The following is a 12,910-nucleotide window of genomic DNA, read 5'->3' as shown; positions in this document are numbered from 1 at the left end:
GCAACGAAATTCAAAATTTGGACCCTTTAAAATACGTGTAATATGTATTTGTAATGTAACACTTTTGTTAAACGGCCCTAGCTAAAACTATTAAATTAATAAAAGACTAGTTTTTATTTACTCAGCGTATGTTGTTTTCGTAATAAAACAAGTGAACTGAAATAAAGCGAACTGAATTGAATTGAATTGATCTGAATTGAACTGAACTGAATTAAATTATAACTAATAGTAATAGTAATAGTAATAGTAATAATAATAATAAATAAATTAAAAACTGAAATACAATAATTGCAACCGAACAAAACTAAACTGAAGTGAAGAAAAAACAGGCCTTAATTAGTGTTTAAGAGGTAACTTAACTTCGTGGAGAAAGACAAGGCAAAAAAGGACACAAAAGAGATCGTATGACCTAAGTACAATCAATAATTTAATTAGATTAAGAAAAGCAATGCTAGCTCTACAATTATTAACAATATGATAATCACAAGTATTCAACTCTCTCACGGTGTCACCAATTTTAAAAAGGACTATATATATATATGTATTATTATTCCAAATGCAAATGATCATTGAATATGATCAATACTCCAACATATTGGACCACCATAACCCCTCCATTTCCCTCCACTCTTCCTCTTTACTCATCATTTCTTCTGTCTCCTCATCGTCCTTAAACTCATTAATTCTACTACTATTATCCTTCCTCTCTATATTTTCTGATTTTCTCTCCCTAAAAAATATGAAGAAAGATCAACTTTCTCTTAGTAGAAGTACAAGTTGTAATTCTTGGAGTTCAAACAAGATTATTCCTTCAAATTTCACACGATCAACTTCTTCTACATTTTCTCCTGAAAGCCCTAGTCAAATCTCTAATAAATCCCTCGTACGTAATGATATTATTAGCAGTAGTAATAGTAATAGTAATAGTAATAAATCACTCGCAGTATCGCGCGTGAGTAAAACGCGCCTCACTTTGACCACCTTCCTCCGCTCTCTCCTCCACGTGTTCTCCTTCTCTTCGTCGTCGTCGTTTTCCGCAGTCCCCACGTGTAGGTGGTTGACTATTCCGAATCGGGTCCTTTCACTTTCTTCCCCTACGCCCCTAGGGAGGAAGGTGACTGGCACGCTCTTTGGACACAGAAAAGGTCATGTAACATTTGCCGTGCAAGATGATCCTAAGGCAGACCCGGCTTTATTAATAGAGCTGGCAATCTCTACCTCGACTCTTGTCCGCGAGATGTCCTCAGGACTAGTGAGGATCGCCCTCGAGTGTGAGCGTGGCTCGCACTCGAACACGACGGGGCGTGGTAATAATAAGCACGGGCCCAAGTTGTTCCTTGAGCCCGTGTGGACTATGTATTGTAACGGGAGAAAATGCGGGTACGCAAATTCAAGGCAAGGTAATGAATTTGATTGGCACGTGCTTAGCACGGTCCAAAGTGTCTCCGTAGGTGCGGGTGTTATTCCTCTAGTGGAGGATCAGGTCGGGTCGTGTTCGGGTTCGGAAGGCGAGTTGCTTTACATGAGAGCTAAATTTGAACGAGTTGTAGGAAACCGTGACTCGGAGGCTTTTTACATGCTCAACCCGGATGGTAACGGTGGGCCTGAACTCAGTATTTTTCTTCTTAGGTTATAATTGTCATTTTCATGAGTTAATCATGATTAATTAAATTAAAACACAGGAAAAGAAGAGAGGAATGTTAGGGTAATGATTAGGGATAATATGCAAATGGAGGAAATTAAAGTGATTGGTTAAAGTAGTGGTCATTTGACATTTTTATTTTTTTTATATTGTGATTTATAATTAAGGGTGTTGGTGTGACCATGTGGTTTTGTTCATAATTTTAATACTTTTTTTTTTGGGGATCTTATACTAGTTTTTTTTTTTTTTTGTAATCTTTTGATTATGTTTGATGACAAAAACTTTAGTTTTGTACCTCATAAAATATCAAATTAATGGAGAATTGAGAAAGATTTGTAATTTGGCGTTTGGAACTTGTTTAAAGGTGTGCATACATCATCTTTCATGCCTTTATTTTTAGTGCATGCGCATGCACGCCACCTTCTCTTTTGCTCCAAATAATTGCTTCATTTGTTCTTTCTTTTTTGTGTGTGTTTGATGGCCTAACTTCAATCTTCTTGTAATTTTTACAATTGTTGTGATTTTATCGACTCTATACCTTCAATCATTTTCTTAATCCATAGGGCAATAGTCAAATGACATTGATGCAAATACGATTCAATTTCAAATCTAATTACTTTTGTTTTGGATGTTTGTATATATTAAGAAGATCATAAACACCTTATTTTACAAAAATTACCTAAACGTACGTATTTTTTTAAAAGTTACCCTTGTGAACAAAATCAAACTAATCAGTCCATCCATTTGAGTCATATCTATGTTATATGGTTTCATTCGTAAACTACAATTAAATTCATGGTCTAAATTTGTTGTCAATATTTTTTTTTTACTTAGAAAGTGCTAGTGAAGAGTCAAAATGAAACATGCATGGGAAATGCTTTAATTTTATTACTTGATGTCATGATGTGTCTTAGTAAATAGTAATGGTCTGAATACATGATCGTGGAGATAAACAAACCATGTAATTTTTAATTTTATTAGTTAATTTGGACGTATAACAAAAGACGACACGAATAATGGATGTTCAAAAACTAAGCTACAATCCAATTTTGATTTTCTTTCGCTTTAGCTAGCTCTCACTTCTTCACTGAAACCCGTAACATTGATGATTTAGTTAAAAAAATGGTCATAAAAAATAGATTAACATCAAACCAAGAACTAGTAGAAAAATGAAGGGTTTTGCTATTTAACATCAAAAAGATTAACAAATGTCCTCAATCTTGTAAAACATTTCCTGCTCTTAGCTGAAAAATGAAAATGCACGAGAGTTATAAAGAGAAGTTACGGAGAAAGTAGTTGTATCATGTCCTTGGAAATAAAAGAAAGCATCAGTCGGCCCGCCGATGAAGCATAAGCGTGCAGTGCAAAGGAGCAAAAAAAAGTTGGCTAACCAAGCATGCATTCCAACTTTTTGACAGCATATATATATCTATGGTTAATATAGTCTGGCCAAATATATTTTCACCTTTAATTTTGTGCAACGCTAAATTTGAACCAAGATAAGCATATTTTTTTTAATGAGGAAAACAAACTTAGGTTAGTTTCCGGGCCAATCTAAAACATCCTTGTGGATGATAAGAGTATGCCCATTTGGTTGATCCCAAACTTGGATCATGAGGAGAGAGACATTAAAGGGGAACAAAGAAATAGGAGAGAGAAAAAAAAAAGAGGAGAGAAGGCAACGAACGGATCGTTGCAACGATCTTGCCAAGGAGTAGGTCATCGCCACATGGCGGAAGGGGAGAGGAAGAAAAAAATGGAGCGGGCCCCACTGCTGCTGCATGACAGACATCCAACGCCCCTCATTTCTCTAATCTAACGGCTAGGATTATTTGTAATTGTTAACGTTGCAAATTTTTGCAACGGACATATTGTTAGTTTAAAAAAAAAAAATTTAAAAAAAAATAAACACCAACAGATATATTTTTTTTGTTGTCTATAAATAAGACCAATATTGAACTATTTTTACACATCTTATTTTTGAGCTTATTTTGTTATTGGAAGTCATATTTCTTTCCTTTCTTTATTTATCTACCCCCACAAAAATAAATTATCTCCTAATTAAAATTAGTTATGGATCCCAAAACCGGTAGAAAAAAAAAACCTTCCAAAATTCAAAGGACCTCAACAACCTTATATTAATCCAAGTTTTCAATCGTCTAGTTCCCAAATTGATCTCAATTCTCAAACTGAACCAAATTTTCATATGGGAAACAACTTACAAAATATGATGTATCCTACCCAACTTAACCAGCAACTCCCCCAACATAATATGAGGAACTTCAGTAGTTCATATCGGTCTCCAGTAGTTCCGCATTCACAAGAAAATCTGTACAATTCGAATGAGAATTATAATTATTCTCAAGATGAAGCATCATTTCCTATGTCTCAACATTTTCAGCAGTCACAAGGTGATGGGTCATTTCCGAACTTCAGTAGTTCATATCGGTCTCGAGCTGCATCGGTTGAGCGTGATGATGACAACAATGAAGAAGAAGATAAAGGGTCGAGGAAATTCTGGAGGCCATGTGAAGAAGAGGTTCTCGTGAAGGCGTGGCTAACAGTAAGCCAAAATAAAGGTAGTAATACTAAACAAACAACAATTATCTTCTGGACAAAAATTACTAAAATGTTTAAGGAAGTTAAGTGTTATAGAGATCGATGCTGGGAAGAAGGAGTTGAAAGTTTCAAGGAGTCTGATATCTTACCATTTGACAGAGAGTTGGGTCAAATACAAAGTCAATGGAAAGAATACATGCAAAAGTATCCAAATTTGTTGGTGCATATGCTCATGCAGAGTCTCGTCGGAAAAGTGGTGAGTCTGATGACGACGTCATGAAAACTGCATTTGCAATCTACAAAAAGGATAATAAAACAGGCTTCAATAAGCTTCACTGTTGGGAAATTTTAAGGCTTAATGATGTATGGAAGCCTATGGGAGATAATGTCAAACGTTGCAAAAAAGAAGACAGTTAATCAAGAAAGTGGCTCAAAGAGGTGGAGGATCAATGAAAGTGGCAACTACTCCACTTCAAGTGAGCCAAATACGCCAAGCAGTGGAGACCCAACTACTCCAAACGACGGATTCACCAAAAATAAAGGCAAGGGAAAAGTTTTGAACATGCCTGCAGAAGCCTTTCAAGAGTGGATGGATCAAGTCCAAAAATTAAATTTCGAGAAAAACAATAAACTTCAAGTCGAGATCCAAAGGATTAATCTTGAAAAGGAAAGCAACAGTGAGATGGTCCGGCTAGAAAGGGAGAAAATTGCAATTAAAAACAGAAAGATTAACTTGGAGTTATTCAAGGTGCTTTCATCAAGGAATGATTTAAATGAGGAAGAACAACAACTTAAGAGAGATCTAGTTAAGGTTTTATTTCCAATGTAATTTTCTGATTTTCCTTTAGTAAGATTAATGTTATTTAATGTATTTCCTACTTTCCAATGTAATGTGATTTTAGTTCTTAATTAGTCTTAGACTTGGCTGTAGTATGAAATTATCAAATTAATGAATCTAAAAGTTTTTAGTTTTTTAATATATGTATCCAATGATTCAAATTAGAGGTGATCATGGGCCGGGCCGCGGCCAAAAAATTTTGCCCATTGGCCGGGCCGGGCCTAAATTCGGGCCGAATTTTTGTGGGCAAAGCCCGCTATTTCGGGCCGGGCTTAGCGGGCTTTTGCGGGCCAAAACGAGTCGGGCCAAAAAATAGACTAAAAAGTCGTTTTTAGCTTGCCCAAAGCCCGCCCAAAAACAAAAAAAAACGATCAGGCCGGGCCCGCGGCCCCAAAACCCGGCCCAAAAACGGGCCGGGCCAAAATGATCACCTCTAATTCAAATCATGATATTATTGATGAGCCATGTCTTGATTTGACGATTCACTCCATATATCAGTCCATTATTACTGCAATAATGAAGACATTGATTTGACAATTCACTTCATATATCAGTCCATTATTACTGCAATAATAAAGACCTTGATTTGACAATTCACTTCATATATCAGTCCATTATTACTAAAACCATGTGATGACTTGACAAATTCACTCCAATATCAGTGTAATATTGCTGACAATTCACCTTCTCTATATATATACCTTACGATGCTAACTACTCAACCATTCACACAAAACCATTCTACCCAAAAACCCCCATATATTCTTCCCCTACAAAAATATAGAAATCATGTCATCATAATCAAGTTACAATAGCAATATTTCTTCTTCTAGTTCTTCGATATTATGATGATCCAAATTCTTATACACAAATCAAATAACTCGTAACAATGATACATGCGTCGTTCGGAAAGGCGCAGACAGACAACTCGGTTGATGGATCAAATGATGGAAAGGTTTGTGATGGCCAATCCAGCTGAATTATATGCAATGGTAACTCAAGTTCCAAGAGCGCCAAGAACTGTAGTGCCAAGGGATCGTGATGAGGAGCACCACCAGTTATATGGAATGACTACTTTGCCGAGAATCCCGTTTATCCCCCACAAATGTTTCGGCGGAGATTTTGCATGCAAAAACATGTCTTCCTCCGCATAGAACAAGTCTTGACTTAACAAAATTCATTCTTCCAACAAAGGCGAGATGCCGCAGGTAAACTTGGTGCATCATCATTATTAAAATGCACTGCCGCTATGAGATTGTTAGCGTACGGGGGAGCGGCGGATTCTGTGGACGATTATCTAAAAATTAGTGCATCTCTTGCTAGAGATTCACTATACATTTTGTAGAAGGGGTGTCGCCCACTTCGGGGACGAATACTTAAGAAAGCCCAATGAAGCAGATCTAAGAAGATTGTTGTACACATCTGAAGTACAAGGATTCCCTGGAATGATGGTTCCATCGACTGCATGCACTGGAGATGGAAAAATTATCCACTTCAATTTAAAGGACTTTATTCGGGAAGACCGGGTAAGCCAACATTGGTTTTAGAAGCTGTTGCTTCGTATGATCTATGGATCTGGCATGCTTTCTTTGGAACGCCAGGTAGGTGTAATGATATTAATGTTCTTGATAGATCTCCATTATTTAATGATGTTTTTGAGGGTCGTGCACCCGCAGTTAACTATGTTGTTAACGGACACCAATACGATATGGGATATTACCTAGCAGATGGTATATATCCTCAATGGGCTGCATTTATTCCAACAATAAGTCTTCCGCAAAATGAAAAAGAAAGTCTATTTGCCCAAAACCAAGAGAGCAAACGAAAAGACGTGGAACGTGCGTGCATTTGGAGTATTACAAGCTCGTTTTGCTATAATTCGACAACCAGCTCTAGCGCGTGATAAAGAAATGTTAGGGAAAATAATGATCGTCTGCATTATTATCCACAACATGGTAGTTGAAGATGAACGAGATTCATATTCCCTTCGTTTTGATCCTAATGATTATGACCATCCTCCACGCCCTACTACTTCAACGCAAAGGAATGTAGGGACCTCTGATGAGCCTTTCGCATATGGCACTAGCGAGAATCGCATAGCAAGTCTAGAAATATATATGAACAATAGGGGTCGAGTTCGTGACCAAGTTGTGCATAGATGTCTCAAAGCAGACCTCGTAGAAAATATTTGGCTTAAATTCGGGTAACATAGGGGTTAATTAAGCTGCTACGTTTTTTTATTATTATATGTTATGTAATTCTATATGTATGTGTTATTTCTATTGTTTAATGCAATAGTTTATTATTATTATATTTTTCTGCTTAAGTTAATTACTGTATCTAATTATGTACAATATTAACGAAATTAATCTTTAGTAATAGTTTTTAATCACAAACATAAAAATTATTTACATTCAATAATCATTAATTGATTCTTAGATAATCCATAATAAATAAAAAAGATGGGATGGAAAGGAGATTGAGGAGAGAAAATATATGGTGGGGTATAGTAAAAAGTAGGAAAGAGAAGGTGAAGATCTAAAATTATAAGAGCATCCATTGGGGGTGCAGAGATCATTAAAATCAATTGTGGATCATAAATGAGGTGGAAGGATGAGAAATTAATAAAGTAATTGATGATCCCAAATTTGGGATCATCCATTGGCCATGCTCTAAGGAAAAAATCAATACAGTAAGGCGGGTACCAATACAAAAGAGACAAATAGTTATGGCCTTTAACAGTCATGAAATCAGCAACCTTATTAGCTTCACAAAAGCAATGAGAGATGCGCTACTTTGCGAACCTCGACAGCTGCACACCTACATCACAAACAATATTGTTAATTTTCCAAGGAATCTGCCAAACCGAATAAACTGCATTGATCATATCTAAATTATCTCCTTCGATCTCAATGTTTTTAATACCAAGATGAGCTGCCCCTTTAAGGCCCTCAATTAAGGCTCAAGCTTATGCTTGAAGAATAAAAACATACGAGCCCAGACTCTTGGCTCCTGCTAGAGCCACCTCACCAAGCTCATTACGAATAACAAACCCATTAAATATACAAACCCAAAGGGTTAATTAGGGTAAAAAAAATGCACCAGGTACCCTTATTATTTTCACAAAATGCACGAAATGCGTGCCCTTAATGACAAACAGTGTTAAGTTTATGTTAGTCATTAGGATTAATTAACCCTTTTAATCCTAATTAACCCCTCTATCCTAATCCCAAAATCCTAAAAGTAACCCTAACCCCCTAACACCTAACCCCCACCTTAAACCCTAACTCTAATCACCCAACCACCCCTTTCCCCACCCCCGTTGCCACCCCCCGTTGCCACCCCCCTCGCCACCCCCTCCCACACCTATCGCAACCCCTCCCCTGCACCCCGTAGCCCACCCACCCTCATAGCCACCCTTTTTCCCTTCTCTCATCTCGCCGCGAAACAGCAACCGCTAAGGTGGGAGACTTTGACAGAAATCGACAGGAGGTAGGGAACTTTGACGGAAATCGACGGGGGTGGGGGAGGGAGCTCGCGAAAATCGACGGGGATGGGGGATGGAGTTCGACGGAAATCGATAAGATGGGGGAGGGGACTTTGACGGAAATCGACGAGGTGGGGGGAAGTTCGACGGAAATTGATAAGGTGGGGGAGGGGGGCTGCGGGGGTAGGGAGGGGGGGATGTGGGTGGTGCTGGGAGGGTGGAGCTACTGGGGTGGGGGAGTTTGATGGAAATTGATAAGGTGGGGGAGGGGGGCTGTGAGGGTAGGGGAGGGGAGCTGTGGGTAGTGGTGGGAGGGTGGGGCTGCTAGGGGTGAGGGAAGGGTGGTGGACTGGTGGTTAGGATTTAGGTTAGAATTTAGGATTAAGGTTAGGGGTAGGTGTTAGGATTAAGGTTTAATTAGGGTTTAAAATAATTAATTAGGATTAATGACTAACAGAAACTTGACACCGTTAGTCATTAAGGGCATATATATCATGCATTTTGGAGAAATAAAAAGGGTACCTGGTGTATTTTTTTTAAATTAGGGGTAGAGATGTAAATGGATCGGGTTCGGGGCGGGTGGAGCGTCACCCGCATTCATCACCCGCATCCACCCACTTCACCCGATCCATCCATCACCCGCATCCATCTCCACCCGAATCCATCCATCCATTTGTAACCGGGTTAACGGATGGATCGGGTGATTAACGGGTGAAATCAAATATTAGGAGAAGAAAGAAAATTACTAACAAAAACCACTAATCCATTTATATAATTCTACTTACTATGTAAAATCGTCTCCAAATTAACTCTAATCCACATTATTAACATAAAAATATTTTTAAAAGCCAAAAATTAAAAAAATTATATACTTTTTACTTTAAACGGGTGACGGGTCGGGTGGTAAACGGATGATGGATCGGGTGATGGATGAAAAAATATCACCCGAACCCGACCCGCATCCATCACCCGATTATCCGTCACCCGGCTATCATCCATTTAAACCGGGTTTTTCACCCACTTAATAAACCGGGTGGAGCGGGTGGTCGGGTGATCCACTGGATATTGCCATCTCTAATTAGGGGTACTCCATGAATTTTGAAAAATCACAGGGGTACCTGGTGAAAAAACCCTTTAAAACATTATTTCAGTTCAAATTAATTTTTTTTTAAGGATTCAATTTTTTTTATGGTGTTCGAATATTTCGAACTATTATAGTTAATTTTTATTTTATTTTTCGCGTTCCTTTCAATTCCTTATAAATTTGAAATCATTAATTTATTTAAATACTCTAGTTTATTTTGATTACTTTATTATTTTGTGAGTGATGGGTGATATAGGAATTGACATATAAGATAGAAATATTATATGTCTGCATTAAATAGTTAGTTCAACATGATTATATTTATATTCTTTGCTAACTGTTTATGTTATTCCTGTGCTTATGTTGTTGGTTATACTTACGTACTGTTTGTTGTTGGGATAATACGTTAAGTGAGAGTACCAATTGCTTATATATAGAATTTATGTTTATTTGTTGTAGACCTCTAGCCACGTCTAATAGAGAAGATACTGGAATAGGGAGCTACAACCCTATTGTGTTGAGTGATGATAAGTGTGATGAAGATTATGAGTCTGAGAGGTTTAAAGATGATGCATCATTAGGTTCGAGATTGGAGAGCTTGTGTAGCCTATTTATCATACTTTGTGTTTACACTTTCTATAAGTTGGTTTTGGTTTTAAGTTTGACTTTGACTTTATTGGTTTGACTTTTCGAGTTGACTTTGTAGTTGACTAAGGTTATTTATAAAGTTATTGGTTATGTTTTTCACTACAAAATTCTGAATAAGCCGATACTTTATCACACGGGCGATAATGCTTTGATGATTCTCTTAGTTTTATATTGAAAATGTATTTTGAAAAAGAGAGAATTATATGGGTGTTATAGTGTTGGGGTAAATGATGGAGTTAGGTTGAGAAAACGAGCCAACTTCAAGCGCGAAAGATAGCGCACGAAGATAAGCCTAAGAAGCGAAGGAAACCACCTTCCCTCAGCAGCCCGGGCTGGCCATCAGTGGGTATTTGCCCGGGCGGATGGCACTTGGGCCCGGACGAGCATTTCTTCTAGCTCGCCCGAACAACCCAAATTTTGTCGCGGATTTTCACGAGTTTGAGATTTAATCTCGATCCTTGGATTGTTTCAAATCCCATCAAGTATATAAACCCCCTTTCTTTCATGTTTTAGGTTATCATCCATACAAAGAGAGATCAACCTTGGATTTAGTGAAAGAGGAGAGAGAAAATAACATTGAACTGACTACAAAAAAAAAAAATCAATTTAGCAACAATAAAAAAATTGTTGCTAATTTGTTGCTAACTCTCGTTAGCAACAAATTGGAAATAAAAAATAGTTCTTGCTAAAAGGCTTGTTTCCATATGATTTTAGCTACAAAATCTAAAATATTTTCGTTGCCACATAGCATCCATTGAAATATTGTTGCCATTTTGGTTTCTATATTTGGCGCATTTGTTGCCAACTCTAGTAACGAGTTATAAATGATTGTTGCTAATATCGCAACAAATTATTAATGTTTTGTTGCTAGACATTAGTGACAAATTATTGATATTAGTTGCTAAAAATAGAAACAGATTTTTTATTGCTATAGAGTTACACTTTGACTAATGCACTCTTCATACAACATAGGTTAACCTTATATTTTTTGTTAATTGTTTGATAATTTGATAAATACATTTATGCAAATCAATAAAGAGAAGGAGAGTCAGTCCACTTACAATTTGAATGATATTTGCATACTAATACTACTAGAAATTGATAATAGTGTATGAAACTTCTTGAAATATAAAGTGGTAGTTTCGTTAATCTTTCTTTGATGTAGGACACATTTTAAGGAAAAACTGATGTTATTTCAGCAACAAATAATAAAATATATTGTTTCCAACGATAACAAATGAAATATCTATTTCCATATTTGTTTCTAGATAGCAAAATAATGAATATGATGTCATCTATCAACAAATCATAAAATTAATTGTTTCTAATGTGATCAACGAATGAAATATTGGTTGTCGTAATCTGTTGCTAAATGGCAACAAATTGGAAATATGATGTCATCTAGTAACAGCTAGTAAAATTAATTGTTCCTAATGTAAACAGAGCCACAATTGGTTGTCGTAATTTGTTGCTAAATGACAACAAATCGCAAATATGATGACATCTAACAACAAATAGTAAAATTAATTGTTTCTAATGACAACAAACCAAATATTTGTTGTCGTAGTTTGTTGTTATATGACAACAAATTGAAAATACGATGTTATCTAGCAACAAATAGTACTAAAACAACTAGTTTCCAATAGCAACAAATCAAAAATATGTTGTTTTTATTTGTTGAAAAATTAGAGTGTAAAACGTCACTTTATAATAGGTAACAAAAAAATAATATATGTTGCTATCTATCAACAATTCAAAATTTTGTTGCCATACTTTGTTTCTATAATGCTCTAATTTTTGTAGTGATGATCATCTTTTAATGCTTGTATTATTCATCCATTGTTGTCATTAATCAAAGGTGCTTGCTTGGTGGGTTTTTTTTCTCTCGGTGCTTGAGTTTTCCTGCGTTATTTGATATGTTTTCATTTCTTTCCTATTTATGCTTGGTTTCATCACTTTTCATTAATTGTTGATTAGTGTTAATTACAAGTAATTTGTGATTTTTGCTTATTCTAATCCTCAATATGTGGGTGAATAATCCACTCTCTTATGAATAATTGTTAGCTCTAATGTGTATGTAAGGGAAAGAAAAGAGAGGTGCGAAAATGAAGTCTACTAAGCTACGTGGTTAATTAGTATACTTCACTTGTTGTCAATAAATTTATAATTGTATGTGGCTACATCATCTTTCATGAGTAAACTACTAAACTAGTACCTATTGAAAATTTAATAATATTACTTTGGGACTTAAAACGTTTGTTAGATTAGATGAGAAGTCACTAATTTGCAAAGCACATGGCAAACATGCTGATCTTAGTTATGCACTTATGCTGAACAAAGCCAAATGTGTAGATACATGCAATATGCTTTTGCACTGATCAAATCACGTATATACTTAATTTATTACCGCAACAAACATGTTGGTGAAATGTTGATAACTTTATCCATTCACGGATTAAGCGGAGGCAAGATAATATGCTAAGATATCTTCAGATATTTATTGGGTGGCATGATACTTAATCAGATATTTTTGTGATATTTTCTAGCAATTATAACACACCCTTGCTAGTTTTTGCACCAGCTGATATTTGTTGCCTCCAGTGAGGCATGTAATAATTAATGAGATTAAAAAACCAAGTTCAGATCCTGATT

General features: G+C 36.2%; 1 protein-coding gene across 1 annotated transcript; it reads left to right on the top strand.

The window, feature by feature from the left end:
- Window positions 1-552: 552 nt before the first annotated feature.
- LOC104889370 (protein MIZU-KUSSEI 1) lies at window positions 553-1,869 on the top strand. Its single transcript, XM_010674567.3, has one exon. The coding sequence runs from the start codon at window positions 557-559 to the stop codon at window positions 1,634-1,636; it is 1,080 nt and encodes a 359-aa protein (XP_010672869.3). The 5' UTR covers window positions 553-556; the 3' UTR covers window positions 1,637-1,869.
- The last annotated feature ends 11,041 nt before the right edge of the window (window positions 1,870-12,910 follow it).

Source organism: Beta vulgaris, chromosome 3 (assembly GCF_026745355.1).
Source record: "Beta vulgaris subsp. vulgaris cultivar EL10 chromosome 3, EL10.2, whole genome shotgun sequence".
NCBI classification, from domain to species: Eukaryota; Viridiplantae; Streptophyta; class Magnoliopsida; order Caryophyllales; family Amaranthaceae; genus Beta; species Beta vulgaris.
Note: the sequence above shows the minus strand (reverse complement) of the source record. Positions and strands in the feature narration are given on the sequence as shown.

What these genes read in the sequence shown, in the direction of transcription:
- LOC104889370 (XM_010674567.3), top strand. Translation starts at nt 557, where the DNA reads ATGCAAATGATCATTGAATATGATCAATACTCCAACATATTGGACCAC.